The sequence below is a fragment of the Mus caroli genome, unplaced genomic scaffold (assembly GCF_978045245.1).
Source record: "Mus caroli unplaced genomic scaffold, Mus_caroli_1 scaffold_7, whole genome shotgun sequence".
In the NCBI taxonomy this organism is placed as follows: Eukaryota; Metazoa; Chordata; class Mammalia; order Rodentia; family Muridae; genus Mus; species Mus caroli.
In genome coordinates this window covers 142422481-142442759 of record NW_028227262.1, presented here as the reverse complement: position 1 = coordinate 142442759, position 20279 = coordinate 142422481, and the positions used below count along the sequence as shown (strand labels likewise).

The window sequence follows — 20279 nt, the reverse complement described above, 5'->3', positions numbered from 1 at the left end:
GACTGGCATCCTGAATTGCTGCCCTCGCTTTTTTTTTTAATTGTTGGGCCCAACACTTTTGAGCTTCACAATCTTGTTATTAAAGAATGGCTGGGTTTGTGCAGGAGAGGTGGCTTCTTGCAATTTTTGGATGGGTTTTTCTATTACGACCTTGCGGAAGTGGTCAGTGTGACGAGAGAGAAGGAGGCTGAGGAACAGGGAGGAAAAGGGAGAAGGGTGTGGTGTAAAAGACAGGCAAATGAAGCGCTGGTTTGGCAGGTCTAGCCCACCCACCTCCACTCCACCCCTTCACTCCAAGAGCAAATACAGACCACTGCAGGGCCGGGAAATAGGGACTACCTTTGTTAGTTTTAATTTTGATGATTTGTTGTGAAACTAACATTAAAGTGCTGTGGTATCCAGTGACCAGGAAAACCTACAAGTCAGGCATAAGAACAAAAGCTGGTTGACACTCATCTTCTCTAGACTCTTAACTCAACATCAACAACAACAACAACTCCTGTGTTCTCTTTTATTTTCTACCTTCCAGTGATGACACAGTCAAATGCTAGCTTGCCCAATGGACGTGACCTCTCAGTGTGTTTAAAGAACCAAAGACTTGGGGACCTCAAGGGAAGGAGCCCCACTTGATGGCATAAAGATGGCGAGCAACATTTTTGTGCATAAAATTATTTAAAACAACATGGGAAAAAATATTTTATCCCAGGGGTGGAAAGGAGTGAGTTTCTCTGCTCCTATATTTGCATAAAGAGGATTTTTTTTTCCTGAACAAAAGAAAAAAGAAATGGCATAGTAGTCATTCGAAGATTTTTTTTTTTTAAATCCCAACTTCCAAGGGCTAGGAAATCTGTGGTCCTCTAGGGAAAGTTTCCTTTTAAAAGAATAAGTAGTAAACTGTCTTCCCACTTATTGGGATGTTCTAGAAATAAAAAAATAAGCGTCTGTGAACAGATAAGTAGGAAAAGTTTAGAAAAACATATATCAAGAGATGGTCAGACACAGAACATGACTCTTTTTCTCGCCAGTGAAAAAAGGGTTTCCACTTAGGATTTTGTTTCCATTATAACAAGAGGATGCTCTTCATCCAGGTTTCCCTGAAGAGCCATCCCAAGCCTTGTTCTCTATTAATCTATAGGTATTTGGTATGACTTTATTACTGTTACTGCTGATGAAGAGATGAAAGAATTAAATAGAAGATGCTTCCAGGCATTTAGGAAGACACTGGGCAGCTATATTAACTCCTTATTAAGCCTAAAAATAGTCTGGCATTTCCTGTTGATGCTTGTTCCCTGCCACTCTAGGGTTGCATTTACTCTATGATAGCTAGGGGTCCTGCTTTTCAAAGACCGGTAAATGAAAGCTGGCTTCCAGCAATCTTTCCTGTCTTCCTTTACTCTGCTACATTTCGCAGCAGGGCAAATATGGGGCAGGGGAAGGTCAGCCTTGGTTTAGCCTGTATATTGAAAGCACACGCATCTACCTTGACCTTGGTTAAAACTGTTTGAGCACTGTAGGTTCTTCAACCCATCTCTGTCTTAAGCTGAGGGAAACTGTGTTGATGTATTAGGGCTGGGGTCTAATGTTTGCTGAAAGAGACAGAAAGAAGGAAGGAAGGGAAAACAGTAAGCAAACAGGTTTTATATCCAACCCCAAAAACAAGAGGTGGGGAAAGACTTGTTTCAAGTTTGTTGTCATTCCGTGCTCCCAAATACAAAAGCTTTGGGCATAAACACACCCAGAGATGAACCCAGGGAGGAGTCAAATGATGGTGAACTTGGAGGAAGGACCTAGTTAGTATCAATTAACACCATGAAATTTCAGATTTTAAAAAGTCTACAATAGAAGCCCCTAGGTTGAGACTTGGTTGCTGATATTCTTCAAATGAGCACTTTTGAAAATGCTGGAGGAAGCCTCCTGGTGTTCAATGGTAGGTTGGGGTTTCCCAGGTGCCTATTCTTGGAAACCAGAACTGTAGAGATAAGGGTTATAGCCCCAAACTCTGCTCAACCTTACTTTATGACATTTAACAGATAAACCCATTTTTAAGCTGGATCTGGGGAAACCTGGAAGAGAACTATATTAACATGAGCTTTGCAGTTTTATTGTTAGAGAAAGCACCACCAAACTCTCAGCATTTTCTTGCCTAGGCTGGTTCTTTGAGCTACTCCTAAAGGTTCTACCTTTAGCCTGCAACAACAAATGGAACGGGACTGTTTTCTGTCTCCTGCCCCGGGGTTTTTAGTGTGTGTGTGTGTGTGTGTGTGTGTTTAATTGGAGAGAAAAAGGTTTTTGAGTTTCTAGAATATCAGGTACCCTTTTACACAAACACTCATGCAAACATACACACACACACACACGCACACACACACACACACACACAGAGAGAGAGAGAGAGAGAGAGAGAGAGAGAGAGAGAGAGAGAGAATGAATTTCACATTAAATGAGGAAAGAACTAGCAGGAATTTTTCCACCAATGTCTCCCATTGAGAAGGGGATTCTTAATGTGGCTATGTAAATCAACACCGAGTTATTTCTTTGAATTCAAAGGCCATTTATCCAGGTCTAATTTCTTTAGAATTAACGTGATAACTGAGCCCAACTTAGCAACCAAACCCAGCCAAATCCTGGACGGCTTGAATTTACTGCCACAGCCCCCACCAAAACTGCAAACCTTCCCGGGAGATCCAGGCATTCTCAGCCCTACACTTGTCTGCAAACATCCCCCAGTACCAAACTGGGACGAATCTCAGACCCAATGAACCTGCTCCTACACACCTATTCTGGCAAGACAGAAGCAGGGGGTGCTCAGAAGGCAGTGTGTTAGTTCTACTTATCATGGCCAGTAGTCCACAACATCTCAACACCTTAACACCTTAGAAAAATAAAATGCAATTTAGGCCTCCAATCCCGCTTCCTAAAACTTCAATGGATATAATTCTTATCTTACAGTAACAGGCCCTTAAAAAAACGGCTTAGGCCTCCAGCTTTCTAAGTTTACTTGTATTTTGAATGATAAAGGCTTCAGTGGCCTTTCTAGCCCACCTTCCCCTCCCACTGGCAAGAGTTGGCGTAGGTTCCCCAGAGAGCGAAACAAAGAAGAAGGAGCCTGGACTGCGCGGGAGGCGCCGGCCCGAGAGCCCCTGAGGTGTGCGTCTTTTTTTTTCCTTCCCTGCAAAGCTCTGAAAAGCCCGAAATTTGGTAACCGAAGAGCTGGTAGCAGGTTGCACTACAGTAAAGTAGGGGTACCTTCTTTAACATAAAATTAACATAAATGCTCCAGACACCAGGCGACGGGCTAGGAACCAATCTGCCCAACTTCAGTTTGTGTACAGCTCCAGAACACTGCACTTTTGCTGGGCGCAGAGGCCACTTTGTGGCAAGCACTAGCTGCCCACCTTTGGGCCACGCTAGTCTTCCGCCGTCTATTCCCTGGGAAGTGGGACGGTTATTCCTAGGCTTCTATCCCGAATAAGAACACCGGAACCGCTGTCCAGCCGAGCGAGGCCCCCTTGCTCACTACCCTGTTTCCCAAAGCCCAGCTTGGGTCACCCAGCAAATTTCAACAAAACCTACACAATGCACAGCTACCCTCTAGCTGCACACGTGCACCCCCAGGAACGGAGAGACACCTAAACGGACAATCCCAGCCATCGCGGCTTCTTCACACTTTAAACAAACACGGGGAAATCCCTTTGCAAACAGACGCTGCTGCGCGCCTTGAGAATCTGGCGCTTAGTGATGAGAGGACATTCCCGGTCCCCACCACCGTCATCCAGATGCTATCAGAGTTAGTAGGCAAAGCAGTGCACCTGCGAACATTACGGCAGAGATACAGAAAAGCAAACGAGAGAAACGCCTCCATCGTGTTAACAGCAAGCTGCAGGGTATAGAGCAATAAAACTGCCATGTCTATCTGCTGGCTTTGAGGACATTACGAGCTGGGCTCACAGCCCCGGTGCACCGCCGGGGGAGAGCGTGCTTCTCTTCCCCTGACTTCCCCTTCAGCACCCCACCACCACCTTACCCAGCCTATCTTTCATTTTCCCAGAAGATGTTGTTGTTTTAATTCACTGCCGATATGTAAACGCACGGATCGCGTTACAGGCTCGCGTGTTAAACTGCACCTCTTGTTAAAAGGGAAGGAACAAGGGAGCCACTTAAAAATGAATTCAGAGTTACTGAACCGGCACCCGGGACTCGAGAAGTTAAGCGTGGCGGGCTGGGTAATGGAAGAGAGCTCAAATGTAGCTGCGGGCGAAACTCTGGAGAAAACTGGCTGGCCACGAGCCTCCGAAGGAAAGAAAGGAAAAAAAGAAAAGGCAAACTGGCCTGAGGGTACCGGGAGACCCCGGGCCACTAGCTGGGGAAATCAATTAGCATAAACTGCAGTCAGTAACTCCTGCGCCACGGGAAATTGTGAGGCTCTGTCTACTATCACCCTTTCCTGGAGTTCCAGTGTCAAACAGCACCACAAAATTCTCATTCTAGGATTCCTCGGGTCATGTAGCTTATGGGCTACAGACAACGTACGGTGCAAAAATGTTCCAGTAGTTTTTCCAAGAAGACAGACTAGTCCTCCGCAACCTCCAGACACACCACCACACAAGGTTGCTACCCCACACATTTCTTCTTGTGGCCAAAAGCTCACAGTTTGTTCCCTGTACCCACTGAAAGCAGGCACCGAGCCCAGGGGGGTAGGGTGGGGTCCTCAGATTTCTCCCACCCAGTCTCTATCATCTGGCCCCACAAGCTCGTAGAGCCTACCTGCCGCCCCAGGACGCGACCCGGTGCGGATTTGCTTGTCCCTCCCCAAGCCTAGAGTTGGATCCGATTCTCCTACCTGGTGTCTGGGCCTGAACGTGGCCGCCTGAGCTCCGCTGTCCCTGCTCCGCAGCTTGGGCCAAATGAGTCTGGAGACCCGAGGGAGAGAGGCTAGATCCGTAGCACTGAGCTACTCCAAACTTAATGTCTTTCCCCAGTCCATCTTTGAAACAGAAGTGGTTCTACCACCTGGATGTGCGGATATAAACCCCCTTGCAAATAATAAATGGATTAATAATAACAAGGTATGAAGTTCTTTTTATAGAAAAAAAGGAGAGAATTGAAACTAAATGCGGCAGTTAGACAACCATTTTGATAAGAGGATAATTGAAGCGACACTGGTGTATAATTAGAGGATAATTTATGCTATATCCACTTTTATTCCACCTCCCAAAATAAACCCAGTCCATAATCATTACAGGCAAATTGTTCTGAATTTTATAGCAGCAATTTGAACAAAGTACTGCAGTTAATCATGGGAGATTTTTGTGTATTCCTGATTAGAACTCTAATTGCCTCCTTCCAGAAAGTAAAAATAACTGTAAAACGACTCTATTTTTATCATTAACAATGTTGACAATAAAATAAAATCAATTGGAATTGTAATCGAGAGACAAATTTAGGACGAAGGCACTTTTACTTGGGTAGTTTATATTGTAATCAAGATTTGCCAAACCACTAACCGCATGTATCATTTGCATATATTTGAAAGCATTACAGTAGCTTCTGTTTTCAATAGGAAGAAAATGCATTCCTGTCAGCCCTCCAACGACTCGCTTTCAGAGCAGGCTGCTGCGTTCTGGGAATAGGTGGTATTCCTCCTCTGTTGGGGGGGGGGGTCAATATATAGGAAATAGGGCCGAAAACAACAGGAATCTCAATAGAGCAGGATCTGATTTTTCTTTCTTTACTATCCCCGACCCCTGCCATGAGTTGGAGCCCAGATATAGAGGTTTTTCTTCCATCAATGGCATTAATAAAGTACTTCTGGAAAAACCCACAGTGTCAAGGTGCTCCCTTGGGAGTAGAGAGTTGGGGTCCTGAGGGAGGGGGGAGGTCAAGTGAAGGGGGGGTCTGGTTTTAAATGCTAGGGCCACTGCTTCTGAACACAGGCAACCTGAAAAGGGTGCAAATGAATTGAAAGCGATCAGCCTCCAGCCAGGCTATTCCGAGTCTCCAAGCCTGGAAACAAGGGCTTGGAGCAGGGTTAGAGCTTCGACAGGATGCGTCTGCAGCCTACCGGGCGCCTCCCTCCACCGCGGCTCCCCTTTAGCTCCGGGCGGCCCCAGGTTGCAGCTCTGGGCTGAGCTTGTAGTTAGTTGCTTAAGGTAGGCGAAGAACTCCACAAGCAGCGCACACGCCAGTAGAAGCGGTGCGCCTGTGACGTCAGGGGGCGACTGACCAATAGGAAGGCGCTGCCCTTTGGAGACAAACCATTCGACTCGTGGCGTCTGCATCAAGTCTGAAAGCAGACGCGCAACTTTCGCAGAATCCACCTTAAAATCTCTGCTTTAAACTGCACCAGCCCCCAAAAATCCAAGGGGGGAAAAGCAAGGGGGGGAGAAGAGAGCAGATTCCCCCTCCCCCCTCTCCTCTCCCATCCCTCCCCCTTCCTCCTCCCTTTGGGTTAACAAGGCCCTGCTCACTATATCTCTTTATATTAAATATATATATATGTATATATTAGAGAAGAGTGAGGAAGAGAACCACCTCTGCCCCCTCCTTTAAATTTTTTTTTAATTTTTTTTTTTTTTGCAAGGATCCCGGGAGCTAAGGTGGCTGCAAAGGGGAGAGCGGTGCGAGCCAAGTGGGGGAGGGTGAAAGAAACCCGGGAGAAGGCTTTCTCCAGCCCCCAAAGTTTTGATGATGACCATGACTACGATGGCTGACGGCTTGGAAGGCCAGGACTCGTCCAAATCCGCCTTCATGGAGTTCGGGCAGCAGCAACAGCAGCAGCAGCAGCAGCAACAGCAGCAGCAACAGCAGCAGCAGCAGCAGCAACAGCAGCCGCCGCCGCCGCCACCGCCGCCGCCGCCGCAGCCGCACTCGCAGCAGACCTCCCCGGCCATGGCAGGCGCACATTACCCTCTGCACTGCTTGCACTCGGCCGCGGCGGCGGCGGCGGCGGCCGGCTCCCACCATCACCACCACCAGCACCACCACCACGGCTCGCCCTACGCGTCGAGCGGAGGCAACTCCTACAACCACCGATCGCTCGCCGCCTACCCCTACATGAGCCACTCGCAGCACAGCCCTTACCTCCAGTCCTACCACAACAGCAGCGCGGCCGCCCAGACGCGCGGGGACGACACAGGTGAGAGGCCGCTTAGGCAGCTAGCTTCGCCCGCCTCCCCACTGCCTCCGACCCCTCCCGCCCCGCTCACTTCCTCCACGCCGGGGCCTCCGCCGGCCCCCTCCTGCGAGCGGCCCGGCGCGCCCCCAGTCGGGCCCCGTGGGCTCCCGATCGCCTGGCGCCTGCCTGCCGGCCTCTCCCAGTCGGGCCCCTTCCCGCCGCCGTGGACCCCCGGCTGGCTCGTCCCGAGGCCCGCCTGGCTCCTCCGCCTCCTGCGTGTGGTTCCCACTGAGCATCCGGGCTGTGCCCTAGCCTGGCTCTACGGTCCCCACTGCTCCCTCCAGCCCGCCAGGTCTGTGCGCCCTCTGCCTTGTCCCTTCCCTCTCTGCTGGGACTCGCGTTTATCAGAACTGGAGACAATTCTGGGCCAGGACTGAAGGGCTAGTTAAGGCTTCGCATCTCAACGCTGGGAGAGCGGTGGCCTACTTTGCCTGGGGCACTTGGTGCCCCTTGGTGACTTGGAACGAAGCTGTTGCGGCCGATAGATACTAGTGACATTGGGTTTTGCTTTTTTATTTTTGTTTTGTTTTTAAAATCTTCCCTCCTGGGCTTTGAGGTGTCCCCCCCCCCCCCCCCCCGTCCCCAGACCTAGCTCCCTCTCTCTGGGTTTTCAGTAGTACTTTGGCTGCTCCTTTGTTCTTGGGAGTGAAGCAGAGGGCCTGGGGTTGATAGCTCTCCGTTGTCCAGAGAGTCTCAGCCTGCTCTGGAGCTGCTCTGAGCTCCTGGTTGTGTTCTGTGTCTGGGCTTTGATACACGCGAGCAGAATCATTTCAAACATACAGAAGGGACTTAAAGCACTAAGCTTGCAGCTGGGTGACACAAAACTAACTGGCCACATAAACAACCGGGTGGGTCTAGTATAGCTTTAGGCGTTGGGAAAAGCCAGGCCAAGAAACCGCTCTCGGGCCCAGAGAAGAGAAGCCTTGCAGCGCCGCGGACTTCGGAAAGCGGCCTGCGCTGTCTCCGCTGTTGCGGAGCGCCTCTTTTATGCCCCGGGCTTCCTAGATTCGATCCACTATCATGCATTGTTAGTGTTGCAGACACGGTCGGAGGGAAGCTTTCACAGCCTCTGGGGGCACGTGCCCACAGTGGTATAGCGGGGATATTACGAGGAACTCTTTTTAAACTTGGGAGAAACTCCTTGCCGGCCTTGTCACATGAAGGGAGAAGGCAGCAGTGGCCTCACGGGTGACCTCTCCTCTGTATCATTTGCTTACAGATCAACAAAAAACGACAGTGATCGAAAACGGGGAAATCAGGTTCAACGGAAAGGGAAAAAAGATTCGGAAGCCTCGGACCATTTATTCCAGTCTGCAGCTCCAGGCTTTAAACCATCGCTTTCAGCAGACTCAATACCTGGCCCTTCCCGAGAGAGCCGAACTGGCTGCTTCCTTAGGACTGACACAAACACAGGTAATTCCCGGGAAGCCCGAGTACCCCTGAAATGCTGGCCCTGCTTGATAACCGTGCAGAGAGCACACCAGGAGGAATTCTTGGCCTAGTCAACCAAGGATGGAAGGAGCTAAATGACAAATGCCCGTGCTCCAGTTGCGCACTTTCCTGGGATCCCACAGTTTGGAACAAATGACATGGTATTGAATACTGAATTGGATTTGCATATACACCAACCCTCTGCGACCCCAGCTGAGCCTAGGATCTTTTGGTGAACAAATTCAATCAAATTTATTCCAGAGCAGAATAACACGAAGTAGAACAAGCGTGTGTGTGTGTGTGTGTGTGTGTGTGTGTGTGTGTGTGTGTGTGTTGGGGAGTATGCAGATAGGAAGCAAAATAAGGCCTTTCTTAAGGACCCTTTAGTGACCCCTAGGAATTAATATTAATTTCAACTCATCGCCATACGAAGGAAACTTATGAGCTAAGACCAGGCGCAAAAGTTAGACGTATTTTCTAGCAGCTTAGTAAAGACATCCATGTGTGAGCCATTTACTCGGGGATGGCTGAGACAGGAGCTGCTGCAGATGGCATTAAGCTCTGTAGTTGAATCATTCGGGTACCAAATAGTGCAGGTTGAGGTACCTCCCTGGAGCACAGAACTTGACAGAATTGAGAAACAAAGAGAAGGTTCCCCAAATCACGGCCTGGGACAGCACAGATAACAAACAGTCCTGCTGACCTGAAAGCTATACTGGACATTTCAGATTTCACAGAAAGGGGCCCAGAGGTGAGTATATCAGCCTGCACTCTAAAGCCAGCAGTCAAGAGAACTGCACGGGATGCTAAGGCCTCTTCTGATGGGCATCATCTTCATCCAGCAAGGGTCTAATAAGACAGTAGCCAAGACCTTACAGAATGGTGTCTTCAGGCCGCCCCCGTCCCTGAACTCTTCTCAGTTACCTGGGTTTCTACTTCATGTTGCCACTGAAAATATGTGAGGTTTGCTATGAAAGGGCTCTAGGTGCTCCGTGACTCTTATTCTTGGGAAAACAGATTCTGGAATTGTAAAGGTAATGCTACATTGTAGGTTTTCTTTCATCTAGAGATTTGGGTTGTTGACTTAAATAAGCTGCCAACTTAGATTCCTGATTCTGCAGTTGTCAGAAGCCTTTTGACTTTTAGTAGCTACCCCAACAATCATGTGATGATTGATGACTTCTGTTTGCTTAAGCAACATTGGAGGTAGAGAGTGGGGGTTGATGCATTTCTTAATCCTTGCAGGACTGGAGAATATGTCTGGAGAAAGAGATCCCAGGCATATGCTATGGTGTGTGCACGATGTGCATAAGTATGTTCAAGGTATTTTGCTATGAACATACAACCTTTAATCACTTCGTAATTGTTTACTACTTGATATGCATAGCATAACAAATGTGGGGGTTGGTAAATATAAAAAATGGAATAGACCAAAGGAGGTAAATTTAGTTGTGCAATTGTGAGCCAAACTCTATTTCACTTAAAAGTCCTTCGTAAAATTTTGGGTCCACTGATCTCATTTTATTTCTTTCTCATTTTATGCTGTTACTTAAAAAACCCCAGGCTACAGGATTAAATCCAGGAATCACAATAAGACATCTAGTAGGCCTAGAGTGAAGGGATGGAGATGGTTTGAAAGAGGGAAATGAGGAGGAAGGGAAAGGGCTTTTTGAAATGGTAATGGTTGTTTTGCTTGCTTGTTTGTTCGTATACTGCTTCTTAAGTCTGGGGTGACACTGAAGGCACCAGTATGATGTTTATCTGGCCTGACAATTACTACATGTCTTGCAGGTGAAGATATGGTTTCAGAATAAGCGCTCTAAGTTTAAGAAATTGCTGAAGCAGGGTAGTAACCCACATGAGAGTGACCCCCTCCCGGGTTCAGCAGCCCTGTCACCAAGATCACCAGCCCTGCCTCCAGTGTGGGACGTTTCTGCCTCTGCCAAGGGCGTCAGTATGCCTCCCAACAGCTACATGCCTGGGTATTCACACTGGTATTCCTCACCACACCAGGACACCATGCAGAGACCACAGATGATGTGACTTCTCTGAGTGAACGCCTACGGAGCTTCTGAAGGAGGCAAGGAGCAGCCAGGACTCTGTTGCATCTGCCAAACAGCCTAAGCATTGAGCTCAGAGGAACTGCCCTGTGATCTCTCTCTCTCTCTCTCTCTCTCTCTCTCTCTCTCTCTCTCTCTCTCTCTCTCTCTCTCTCTCTCTCTCTCCCCTCCCTCCCTCCTCCCTCCTCTCCTCTCCTTCCCTCCTTCCTTTCTCTCTTCCTCCCTTTCTTTCCTTGTTTTTTATCCCTTTTACTCGTTCTTCTTTATTTCTTGCCTATCTTTCCATCCTTGCTTTCTCCCCCCTCCCTCCTCTTCTGCAATTTCCTGTCTTTAGTAACCTTAATAAGTAACTTTGTAACACACATACACACACACACACACACACACACACACACACACACACACACACACACACACGAGAGAGAGAGAGAGAGAGAGAGAGAGAGAGAGAGAGAGAGAGAGAGAGAGAGAGGCTTTTGTGCCAGTGTTCTGGAAACCCATCACTGTAAGGATATTTTCCTTCACACTCTGGGATCCAGGCCCCGAGCCTCCTCTTTAGTACTCCCTATCCAAATGACTTTTCTTTTTTTACAGACATTCTTCACCGGCAGAAAAATCTGCACAAACATGGCAGCATTTTTACTTGTTTAATGAGTTTAAGGCATTACATGATAAAAGACAAAGATTTTGGACTCCTGAATTTTTATTTACCAATCTGAGACTGAGAGGAGGAGGAGGAGGAAGAGAAGGAGGAGGAGGAGGAGGAGGAGGAGGAGGAGGAGGAGAAGAAGAAGAAGAAGAAGAAGAAGAAGAAGAAGAAGAAGAAGAAGAAGAAGAAGAAGAAGAAGAAGAAGAAGAAGAAGAGGAGGAGGAGGAGAAATGGAAGGACTCCCCCCCAATATCTCTTCAAGAAAGAAGAAAATTTGGTTGTAAAAATTAGAACATTGCCACAAAGGAAACACTGCATGTCTTTTCAAAATGCAATGATCAGGAATGACAACTCAGCTAATACAAACAGTAACAGCAACAAGAAAGATGCTCTTTGCATAACCCACCTCCAAACTCTAAACTGGAAAGAAGAAAGACCAAGGAAAACAACCAAAATCACCATTCTATTGCTTTGACACCTTTCCTAGGTGAATAGTGGCATTCACTAAGCTAATAGGGACGTTTATATCAAGGAACATTTCTGTATATATTGTTGAATTTTAGTTGTATATATACTTTGTATGTTTTTGTCTTCTTTCATATATGGAGTAAAAGCCACAAAATGTTGGGAGTGTCCTCTACTGCTCCAGGTCTCTGTCTGTCTATCCTTCCTCCCTTTCCACTATATTTTTTATCTCTCTTAAAATAATTTTTGTTTCCTAATATGGTGTGCTCTATACATACGTATTCAGTGCCTGAAAAGATGTCAGTTTGCACCACAAGTCTTTGTCTCAGGTACTTTAACATGAGCCATGGGTGTTCTCAGCCTTTCATTTTAATTTTGTTGTGATTCACACACAATTTTGTATTTTAAAACATTAGAATAACCTAGACACAGCTTAACTTCTAGACATCCAGCCAATTCCATGCTGAATCTGAACAGTCTCCTTCCCCTTTCCCAGATAAAATAGCACAGCTATATCTGCCTTTGGAAGCATTAAAAAAAAAAAAGGTAAAAAGAGAAAAGAATAACAAACCCAGAAAGCAAAGTGCACAATTTTGACTGCTTAATGTTAAAAACCCGTTGCAAGCTAGCAAGGTAGGAAAATGTTCTATACTGCAAGAAACACATCCTTCCGATCTCGTGGAAAGCAAAGAAATAATGAAAATGAAAAGTCCTTTCGTCATACAAGCAGGAAGCCCCATACTGTGAGAATTAATGGCTACAGACCTGGGCATCCTTCAAATTATGAACCTTGAAACCACTGAGCCATTTATCAGAAGTCAATAGAGATACTCAGAGTGCTCCATATAATGACAGCGACATACAGTCGTGCAAAAGGACAGTCACTATAATTAGACACAAAGCAAAGACTACTTACCAATATCCCCGTTCCCTTTTTTGTTGAGCAACTTCCACGCTCAGTCAGTCTTCAGAATGGTTTAAAACCGATCAGTCTTGTCATTTTCTAGCATTCGCATTGTTACATTAGGAAAAATGTTTTCTTTTCTTTTTTCCCCCTTCCTACTGTGAAACTTTGGGTTCGTAGCTCCCCAGGATCAATTCTGAACAAAGCCTCCAGCTGCAGTGCCATCCAATTTGAAGCAGACATTGGGGACAATTTAAGGTTTTTATCCACAAGAAGGTTTTTTTCCATTCTCTTAAATGCAGCCATAATTAGAGTAATTTTTCATGTAGCCCGCTGATTACAGCGTTTTTACCGTCAAAGATAATTACCTGTAATTTTCTTCCACTTTTAATACTAAAAAGCCATCTTTATTTAGATTCAGGAACAGGAAAGGCGAAACAAAAGAGGGAAATTATTCTGTTATTCATACACAAATTGCAGAGACGTAGGACCTAAAATTGAAAATTAACCAAAATTATAATGCTGGAAAGAATGGAAGAGGCTGCAGAAGTACAGCTGGTAGTAGGGCTTTGCTGAATTATTCAAATTATGTTAGAGAGAAAGCTACCATATATCGAAACCAACACTAATTTTTCCTTAAAAAATTTCACCAAATATATGCCAAACCACTGTGAGTGTATAGAATTCTGAAATGCAGAAAATGTATGTTACTAGGTTGGAGGTGGGGCTGATGCCTCTGCATCCATCTTTATCTCTTATTGAACATGAGCTTAGTTACAGAGATGCTGTCAGATAGTCCCCTAGAACTCTGCTTAGAACTGGGCTCCCACTGGATCCCCTGAACTCCAAGGGTTAATAGTTTTTTTCTCCTTTAAAATGTATTGACCCCCAAGGAAACTGGTTCCCCAAGGGAGGGATTGGTAGGAGGAGCATGGGTGAAAGGTGTTGCCAGTTGAGGTGTCTATTGCGCCTCCCCACGTTCAAACTCCCTACTAGACTGTATAGTTTGAGTTCCTAAGCCCTGTTCTGACTACACTAAAGGGCTGAGGTGGGGAGCATAGCTATTGGGTAGGAATATAGGAGAGAGACAATTTCTCCTCCTCTCTAACAAATAAACACCACATTATCTTTGGACACAACTTAGTGCAAAGGTTCTTGCCATGGTAGAAAAGCTTCTCTCGGCAGGGTAGGCAAAGACATTGTGGGATCCTATACTAAACACTCTAGCTACTTATAACATTTACAGGGTCAGGGAACAGCGTCATCTAGAGACAGAACAGCACAGCTTGTTGCCAATATCTTCCTTGGTACATAGACTCCACTGGTTCCTTGGCTTCATAAGTTGTCGGTTCTGTGTCCCAACCAATCATCCCCCTCTAAGCCCAGGATCACAGAATTTGGGCTCAGCAGGCAATAAGCTCCACGATCTGGAAACCTTCCTTCCCCTCCCCCACTCCCCTCTGCGCTCTCTCTCTCTCTCTCTCTCTCTCTCTCTCTCTCTCTCTCTCTCTCTCTCACACACACACACACACACACACACACACACACACACACACACACACGGGGACAGGGAGAGATAGAGAGATAGAGACTACAGCTCTATGCAAGGCCCTAAGGAACAGCCTTGAAGGGTTTCAGATGCCATTTATTCTGCAAACTTTCCCCCAGCTGGAGAGAAGATGCCTAAAGGGCTGCAAAGCCCAGCGATTCAGGCACACCTGCTTTTGCTAACATTCATCCCCATAGCTGACTGCAAAGAAGCAAGCCACACAGCCAGTTCTGTTTGATCTCTGATGCCTCAAAACCTAAAATCATGGCCGCATGTAAAAACCTCAATGTATTTACTTAAGATCAATTGTAAGTAACAATTTTCAGATAGATTTTTAACTTGGACTCCCGGGCTCCTTCTACAACTCGCAGAAACCTGGTTCTTTCCTCATCTCAAGTCACAAACTATACCAAACACATCAGTCGCGCAGAAGCAAGACAGGCAAGTCAGGTTCTTAAGGATCCTATTCTCACCAAATCAACTCTTACTGTTAAAGGAAAATAAAAGGTCAGAGCCCAAACCTTGAAACCAAAGTTGCAATTCAAGTAAATCACAACAACATATTATATATAGCTTGGAGAGTCTGAGAGGAGAAATAAAAACAGTACTTAGAAGTTAGAAGTATGCCAAAAATAAAAACTTACCCCGTTGAATATCTCTTAAGCAATGATCAGGGTCTAGAAATCTATACTGAGCGGAGGGAGGCACAGGAGAGCGTTTCTGTGAGTCTCAGGGCAGAGGCTCTGTCTCTATATTCTTGGTTGAGTGAGCACATCCAGGTGTGAAATTGTTTGCACACCCCAGCACCTCTTATATTGCCAGCAAAATTAGCTGTTATTACTGTCACTGTTTAGTGATGGTTAGCGTGATACAAAAAAAAAAAAAAAAAAAAAAAAAAAGCTGCTGTAATCAAGACCTGGCGCATCTTTGCAAATTACAGATAATTGTAAACGTCCAGATTATGATAATAGCATCCTAATCCAGCCTGCAATATAATTATTACAGAGTGTTACATCTGAAACTGTCCAGTAGGGCTAATTCAGCCATTATTTAGACCCTATTTTTTGTACTGCAAATGGGTTGCTGAGTTGAAAATGTACGATTGTAATTTCACAGGGCACTCAATGAGTAATGGTATAGGAAGAGGGAAAGTACAAAAGTGAAATGTGAACAGTAGCGATCAAATCAAACCCTGAAGGACAAAAGACTGTTTGATTCATATGGAAAAAGAAGAGCCAGAATTAAGAAAATAGCAAATCAGCGGTCTGAAGTATTATGTGTCCAAGTCTTCCACCGTGCAGAGCTGATGCATTCACAGGGGCCCCTGCTGCTGCTGCTGCTGCTGCTGCTGCTGCTGCTGCTGCCTCTGCTGCTGCTGCTGCTGCTGCCTGCAGGCTCAAATATTTTTCTTTTTCTTTTTCTTTTTTTTTTCCTTTTAAAAACTACTCCTGTCTTTCTTCCCTCTACCATAGCATTTTCCTACTTTCAAAGGTGCCCTTCTCCCACAGCCCCTCCCCCACAGCAAAGGATATTTGTCAGTCCTTCCATTCTCTCCACCAAAGCCACCTCAGAATGTGCCTGTCACTTGTTTATAAACATATTCTTATATGAATCTACAATTGCTCTTGTCATCAGAGCCAGCTGCCCTGGCTGCTGTAAAGTGTGTCTTCCCTCCATCTCTCTTCTCTTTTACAATAAAGAAGCTCTACTGCGTCCTAGAGGATATTAGCTGAACACATATTAATTGATGCTAATTAAATATAGCCATCTGGGAAGCTGTTGGTTTGGTTAATTTTTAAAATTTCATCATTAACTTTATTAGTGACCCCCCCCCCAATAAACCATTCTGGTTGCTTCTATGTCACAATTCGCCTAACAGGAATTCCTGACCATCTTCAAACAGGAAAGGACGGAATAGAAAAGGGAAAGAGAGCTCAAGAGAGATTGGGAGACTCTGGTCCTGGAGTCAAACTCTCTGAGGATTCTATTGCTTGCAGAAATATAAGTCATGCCCTAGCAGAGTCTCCTCTGGCTTAGCTCTGGTAGCGACATCCCAGGCAGAGTACATCCCAGTCAGAGGAGACACCTAAACCCTGTACTCCAGGACTTCAATTTCTCTGTTGAGCACAGAGAATTTCCTCAGCCTCTTTTCCAGTTTCAAGGCCAATTGTGTTGATTTCCCCTCCTCCCAAGGACATCTTACCGACCCACACAAGCTGCCCAACCAAGGCCACCCTGCAGGGTGGCAAGCAGGCTCCCTAGCTTCTGTGAATTTAAGGGCAATAATGAAATGTCCCCTGTTTAGTGACCCCTGTTTATAGATGAAAGTTGAGTCCATATCCCTCACCCCCTTCCACCCACCCTTTTCCCCCCACCTTGCAAATGGCAAGTGGCTGAAATAGTTCTAGGTGAGAATAAGCTTCCGCTGGCGGTTTCTGTTTTCACGCCTTTCAAGGAAAAAAAATGCTTTAAAATAAATCATAGCTTTGAGCTGTTTACCATCCTTCACACCCACCCCACTTCAAAAAAAAAAAAAAAACCAAACCAAAAAACCAAACCAAACAAAACAAAAACAATAGACTGTGTATGGTGGATTCCACAGAGAATTGTTATTGAAACTGGGTGGGAGGAGAAAGGTGGGGGGGGGGGGGGATCAGGTCATGAAGCCATTTTCCCTTCCTGTGGTGAAAGGTCATAATGTGTGGTATTTCACGGTTTTATATAAATCTTGGTTTAGGATGTTGAACAGACTCAATAATACATGTGCTTTTGGCAAAGAAATCTATCCAGAACCCCATAAATCGAAGTCCGAGCGAACAACAGCGCAGAAACATTTAATTGCTGTAAAGACTCTGACTCCTTTAAAGAGAGGTTCGCTTAAATTCGCTTTATATCTTCAAAGTTAGAACTCAAAAGTATAAAACAGGTTGTTACATTACAGCGGGCAGCCCTAGGTGACTGCGAAGGAAAGGCTCCTTCATCCCTCAGTCATTCATACCTCTGGCAGTAGACACCTTGTATACTTTCTGCCTTGCACCACTTAAAAATCTAAAGTCTGTCAGAAGCAAAAGAAAACGCCAGGGATGCGAGTCTCCGGTACAGGCTGCATGGAATGGTTTAACTAATACCATGCGCACTACCAAGATTTGGGCTATTTTCTCTTGGCCTGGGATTGGGTCAAAAATGTGCAAGGTTTGTGGGCAACCTGGAAACAAGAGGGTGGGGGGAACCAGGAGTCGGAGACCAGAGTAAGTCAAGGAGCCCCCCCCACCACCACCAAGTGCTGGGCAGTGTAAACCCGCACCCAGCAGAGGGGGGCGGAGGGGGAGGAAGGTGCTTGAGAGTGGAGGAGGTGGGGACTGCAGGCTGATCCTCGCGGGTGCCGCACTTCCCAACCAAGTCTCAGAGCTACTGCCCTCAGGGTGTGCCTTCTCCGAGGGCTGGAGAGCTCTAAGTTGGCCAGATCCCAGCAGCCAGTGGGAGGCACTGGATCCAAGAGGTGGCGGAGAAGGGGCTGGGATGGGGTGACTGAGTAGTCCTAAAGGTCTCTCTTTGGGAACAATAGGAAGCAAGAGCAGAGGGTGAGTGCAGAGCAGTTTCCAGCAGGAATCCAGGGCAATTCGACTAGAGAGTGCTCGGTACTGAACTGTGGAGGTGGCTGTGTGCTGTAATGCCCAGCTCCCGTTTGCTGTGGGCCAGTCAGGAGACCGCGAGCCACTGGGCGTCCGGTGCGATCAAAGAAGCCAACCGAGTCCAGCCGGCGCGCCTTGGGTCTTGGGATAAGGGGCGGGGGAGAAAGGGTTGTCCTGGGGCGGGGAGATACAGATCTGGCCCGTGTCACTGGGAGGGGATGCGTGTGCACCTTTGTGTGGGTCAAAGCTTTTCTATGCAAGGCCGAGCCCTAGGGTGGATCCGAGTGGGAGTGGACTGACTCCCGGGTAGTTGCGGGACTCGAGAGAAAGAGAGAGGGAGAGAGGGAGAGAGAGAGAGAGAGAGAGAGAGAGAGAGAGAGAGAGAGAGAGAGAGAGAGAGATCAAGGGCAGAGAGGTCTGCGGGTTCTTCAGTGTGTGTGTGTGTGTGTGTGTGTGTGTGTGTGTGTGTGTGTGTGTGAGGCCCTGTGGCTCAGCACTGGAGCCGCCTGGCACCCACAGGAATGCAGCTTCCCTCGGATCCCCAGGCCGCCTCTTGTCCCACAAGGAGGTGGCCGCCAGGAAAAAAAAAGGGGGAGAATGGGGGTAGAAACCCGCCTAGCCCAACCCAAGTCTCGAACAAAGGCCAATTTATCTGATCTTCAACAGGAGGGCCCGGGAGTCGGGCAGGGCACCGAGGAAATCACTCAAGCCCTGCCAACATGCCTTGGGCTTCTGAGTCTTTGCAGGGAGGTCTCAAGATGGAGATCGAAAGTATTGGGTGGATGGGGGTCTATGGTGAAGAAAATTAGTTCTGAAGTCGGCTTAATTCATCTTGGGGGCATTAGACAGAGGACTACGCAAGTGAGGAACAGAAGGGGCAGGCGCAGGAGACTTCTACTTGAAGTCCAGGGCTAGCGGGGTCTTCCAGCGCCAAAATGGAAGGACATGCGCTTGGTACACACAGGAAGAAACAATGGAGAGGTGAGAGGGAGGGCAAGAGAAACAGATATTTTTAGACTTTGCTGAGGATCTGTTATTTTTACATCCTTGGGCGCAGGACTGCAGGGAGTTAAATTCCCCAGGGAGAATCCCCGCCGTGCCAGGAAAGCCCGGTGCGGCTCACTTGCCAGAATATTTTTGTTCACCGCTCCCCATCCAAGTTGAAATAAAAAAAAAATAATAATAATAATAAACCCCTCCCAATTCAAGAGACCTCTACTAGTGAGGCTCACACAGGGGATGAAATTCTAAAACCAGGTCCCCACCCCTGCCATTGCTGCACCAGGCTTTTGGCTTAGCAACAAACCAACTTTGGTGTCCTTAACAACCAGCAATGCCCCAGTTTGAGGTGAAGGATGGTGATTAAAGAGCATCCCTCTTTTTTCCTGAGAAAAGTCCGGAACCACCCTTGCCTTTGCTTGGCTGAATCTGAGGGTCAGAGGTAGTGTAGAAAACCACACACACCCCTTCCTACCAGCGCAGCACCAGGAAGATGACATCCACCCTCTCCGAATGCCAAGATGGAAAGGGCTTGTTCCCAGCACATTTTTGACACTCTTGGGAAACCAGTGGGCGAGAAATATTGGGGGGGGGGGGTGTGTGCGATGGATGTCCTCCACCCTTGCCAACCTTCCCAAATATACACTCCAGGGTGGGGACAGGCCTGTGACCACCAGAAAGCCAGGTCCTGGAAATCAAGACCAAGCCTTCAGAAAGCTGTGGGCTTTTGGTTAATGGAAACTACTGAAATCTTTGCAAGCAAAGAAAGAAAAGCAGAAAATAGACACCCTCATCTCCTTCTCCATTCTACTCCCTCTCCACTACAGAAAACAAAATGGGGCCCGGACCTCCCCTAACACCACCCCCCACACACAGATAGTGTGGAGTGAGGACAGGGGATAAAATTTTTGGAGATAAATTTCTGTTTAGGCAGGCTGGTTCAGTAGCCCAGGCTGCCTGGAAATGTATGTTGGCCATCCCCAAGGTCCACTGAGTTCCAAACTGGTGGGATTGGTATCACCTGTGCAAAGAAAGAAAAAGAAAAGAGAAAGGAGAACAAATGGAGATAGAAGGCTGATGGGAATGGAGGAATGGGAAGAGACTGGAGAGGCAGAAACTGACTCTGTAAGTGGCCCAAGGGCACACAGCTTGCCCTTTCCGTGGTTCCCACTACTGGAAGGATCCTCTCTGAAACTCTGAGATGAGAAGATGCAATTTTTCATGCTCTAATCCCCCTTCCCAAGAGGGCTCCTTTGTCACATTTATTGCTGCTGACTTCTTAGCTGTGGAATATTTCCCATAAATCTAGTAATTTCTAACATTACATCTTCTTTGGAAATAGACTTAGATGGACCAAAGGACAGCCAGCCACAAAGATGCCTATAATTCAGGCCTTGGGGCACAGCTGTGGAGCCA

General features: G+C 47.0%; 1 protein-coding gene and 2 long non-coding RNA genes across 3 annotated transcripts in view; 1 reads left to right on the top strand and 2 right to left on the bottom strand.

The window, feature by feature from the left end:
- The window catches only part of LOC147004035 (uncharacterized), a 29206-nt gene extending 24253 nt beyond the window's left edge, over positions 1-4953 (bottom strand). The window contains exon 1 of the long non-coding RNA XR_015047697.1: positions 4841-4953. This is a non-coding gene — a long non-coding RNA (uncharacterized LOC147004035). The remainder of the gene's footprint in view (positions 1-4840) is intronic.
- Positions 1-15041, bottom strand: part of LOC115031283 (uncharacterized) — a 48118-nt gene extending 33077 nt beyond the window's left edge. The window contains exons 1-2 of the long non-coding RNA XR_015047696.1: positions 14877-15041; positions 12696-13174 (exon numbers count right to left, since the gene is read on the bottom strand). This is a non-coding gene — a long non-coding RNA (uncharacterized LOC115031283). The remainder of the gene's footprint in view (positions 1-12695; positions 13175-14876) is intronic.
- Positions 6599-11427, top strand: Dlx6 (distal-less homeobox 6). Its single transcript, XM_029478186.2, has 4 exons — positions 6599-7135; positions 8394-8587; positions 10397-10685; positions 11260-11427. The coding sequence occupies exons 1-3, from the start codon at positions 6685-6687 to the stop codon at positions 10646-10648; spliced, it is 897 nt and encodes a 298-aa protein (XP_029334046.1). The 5' UTR covers positions 6599-6684; the 3' UTR covers positions 10649-10685; positions 11260-11427.
- Positions 15042-20279: the final 5238 nt, after the last annotated feature.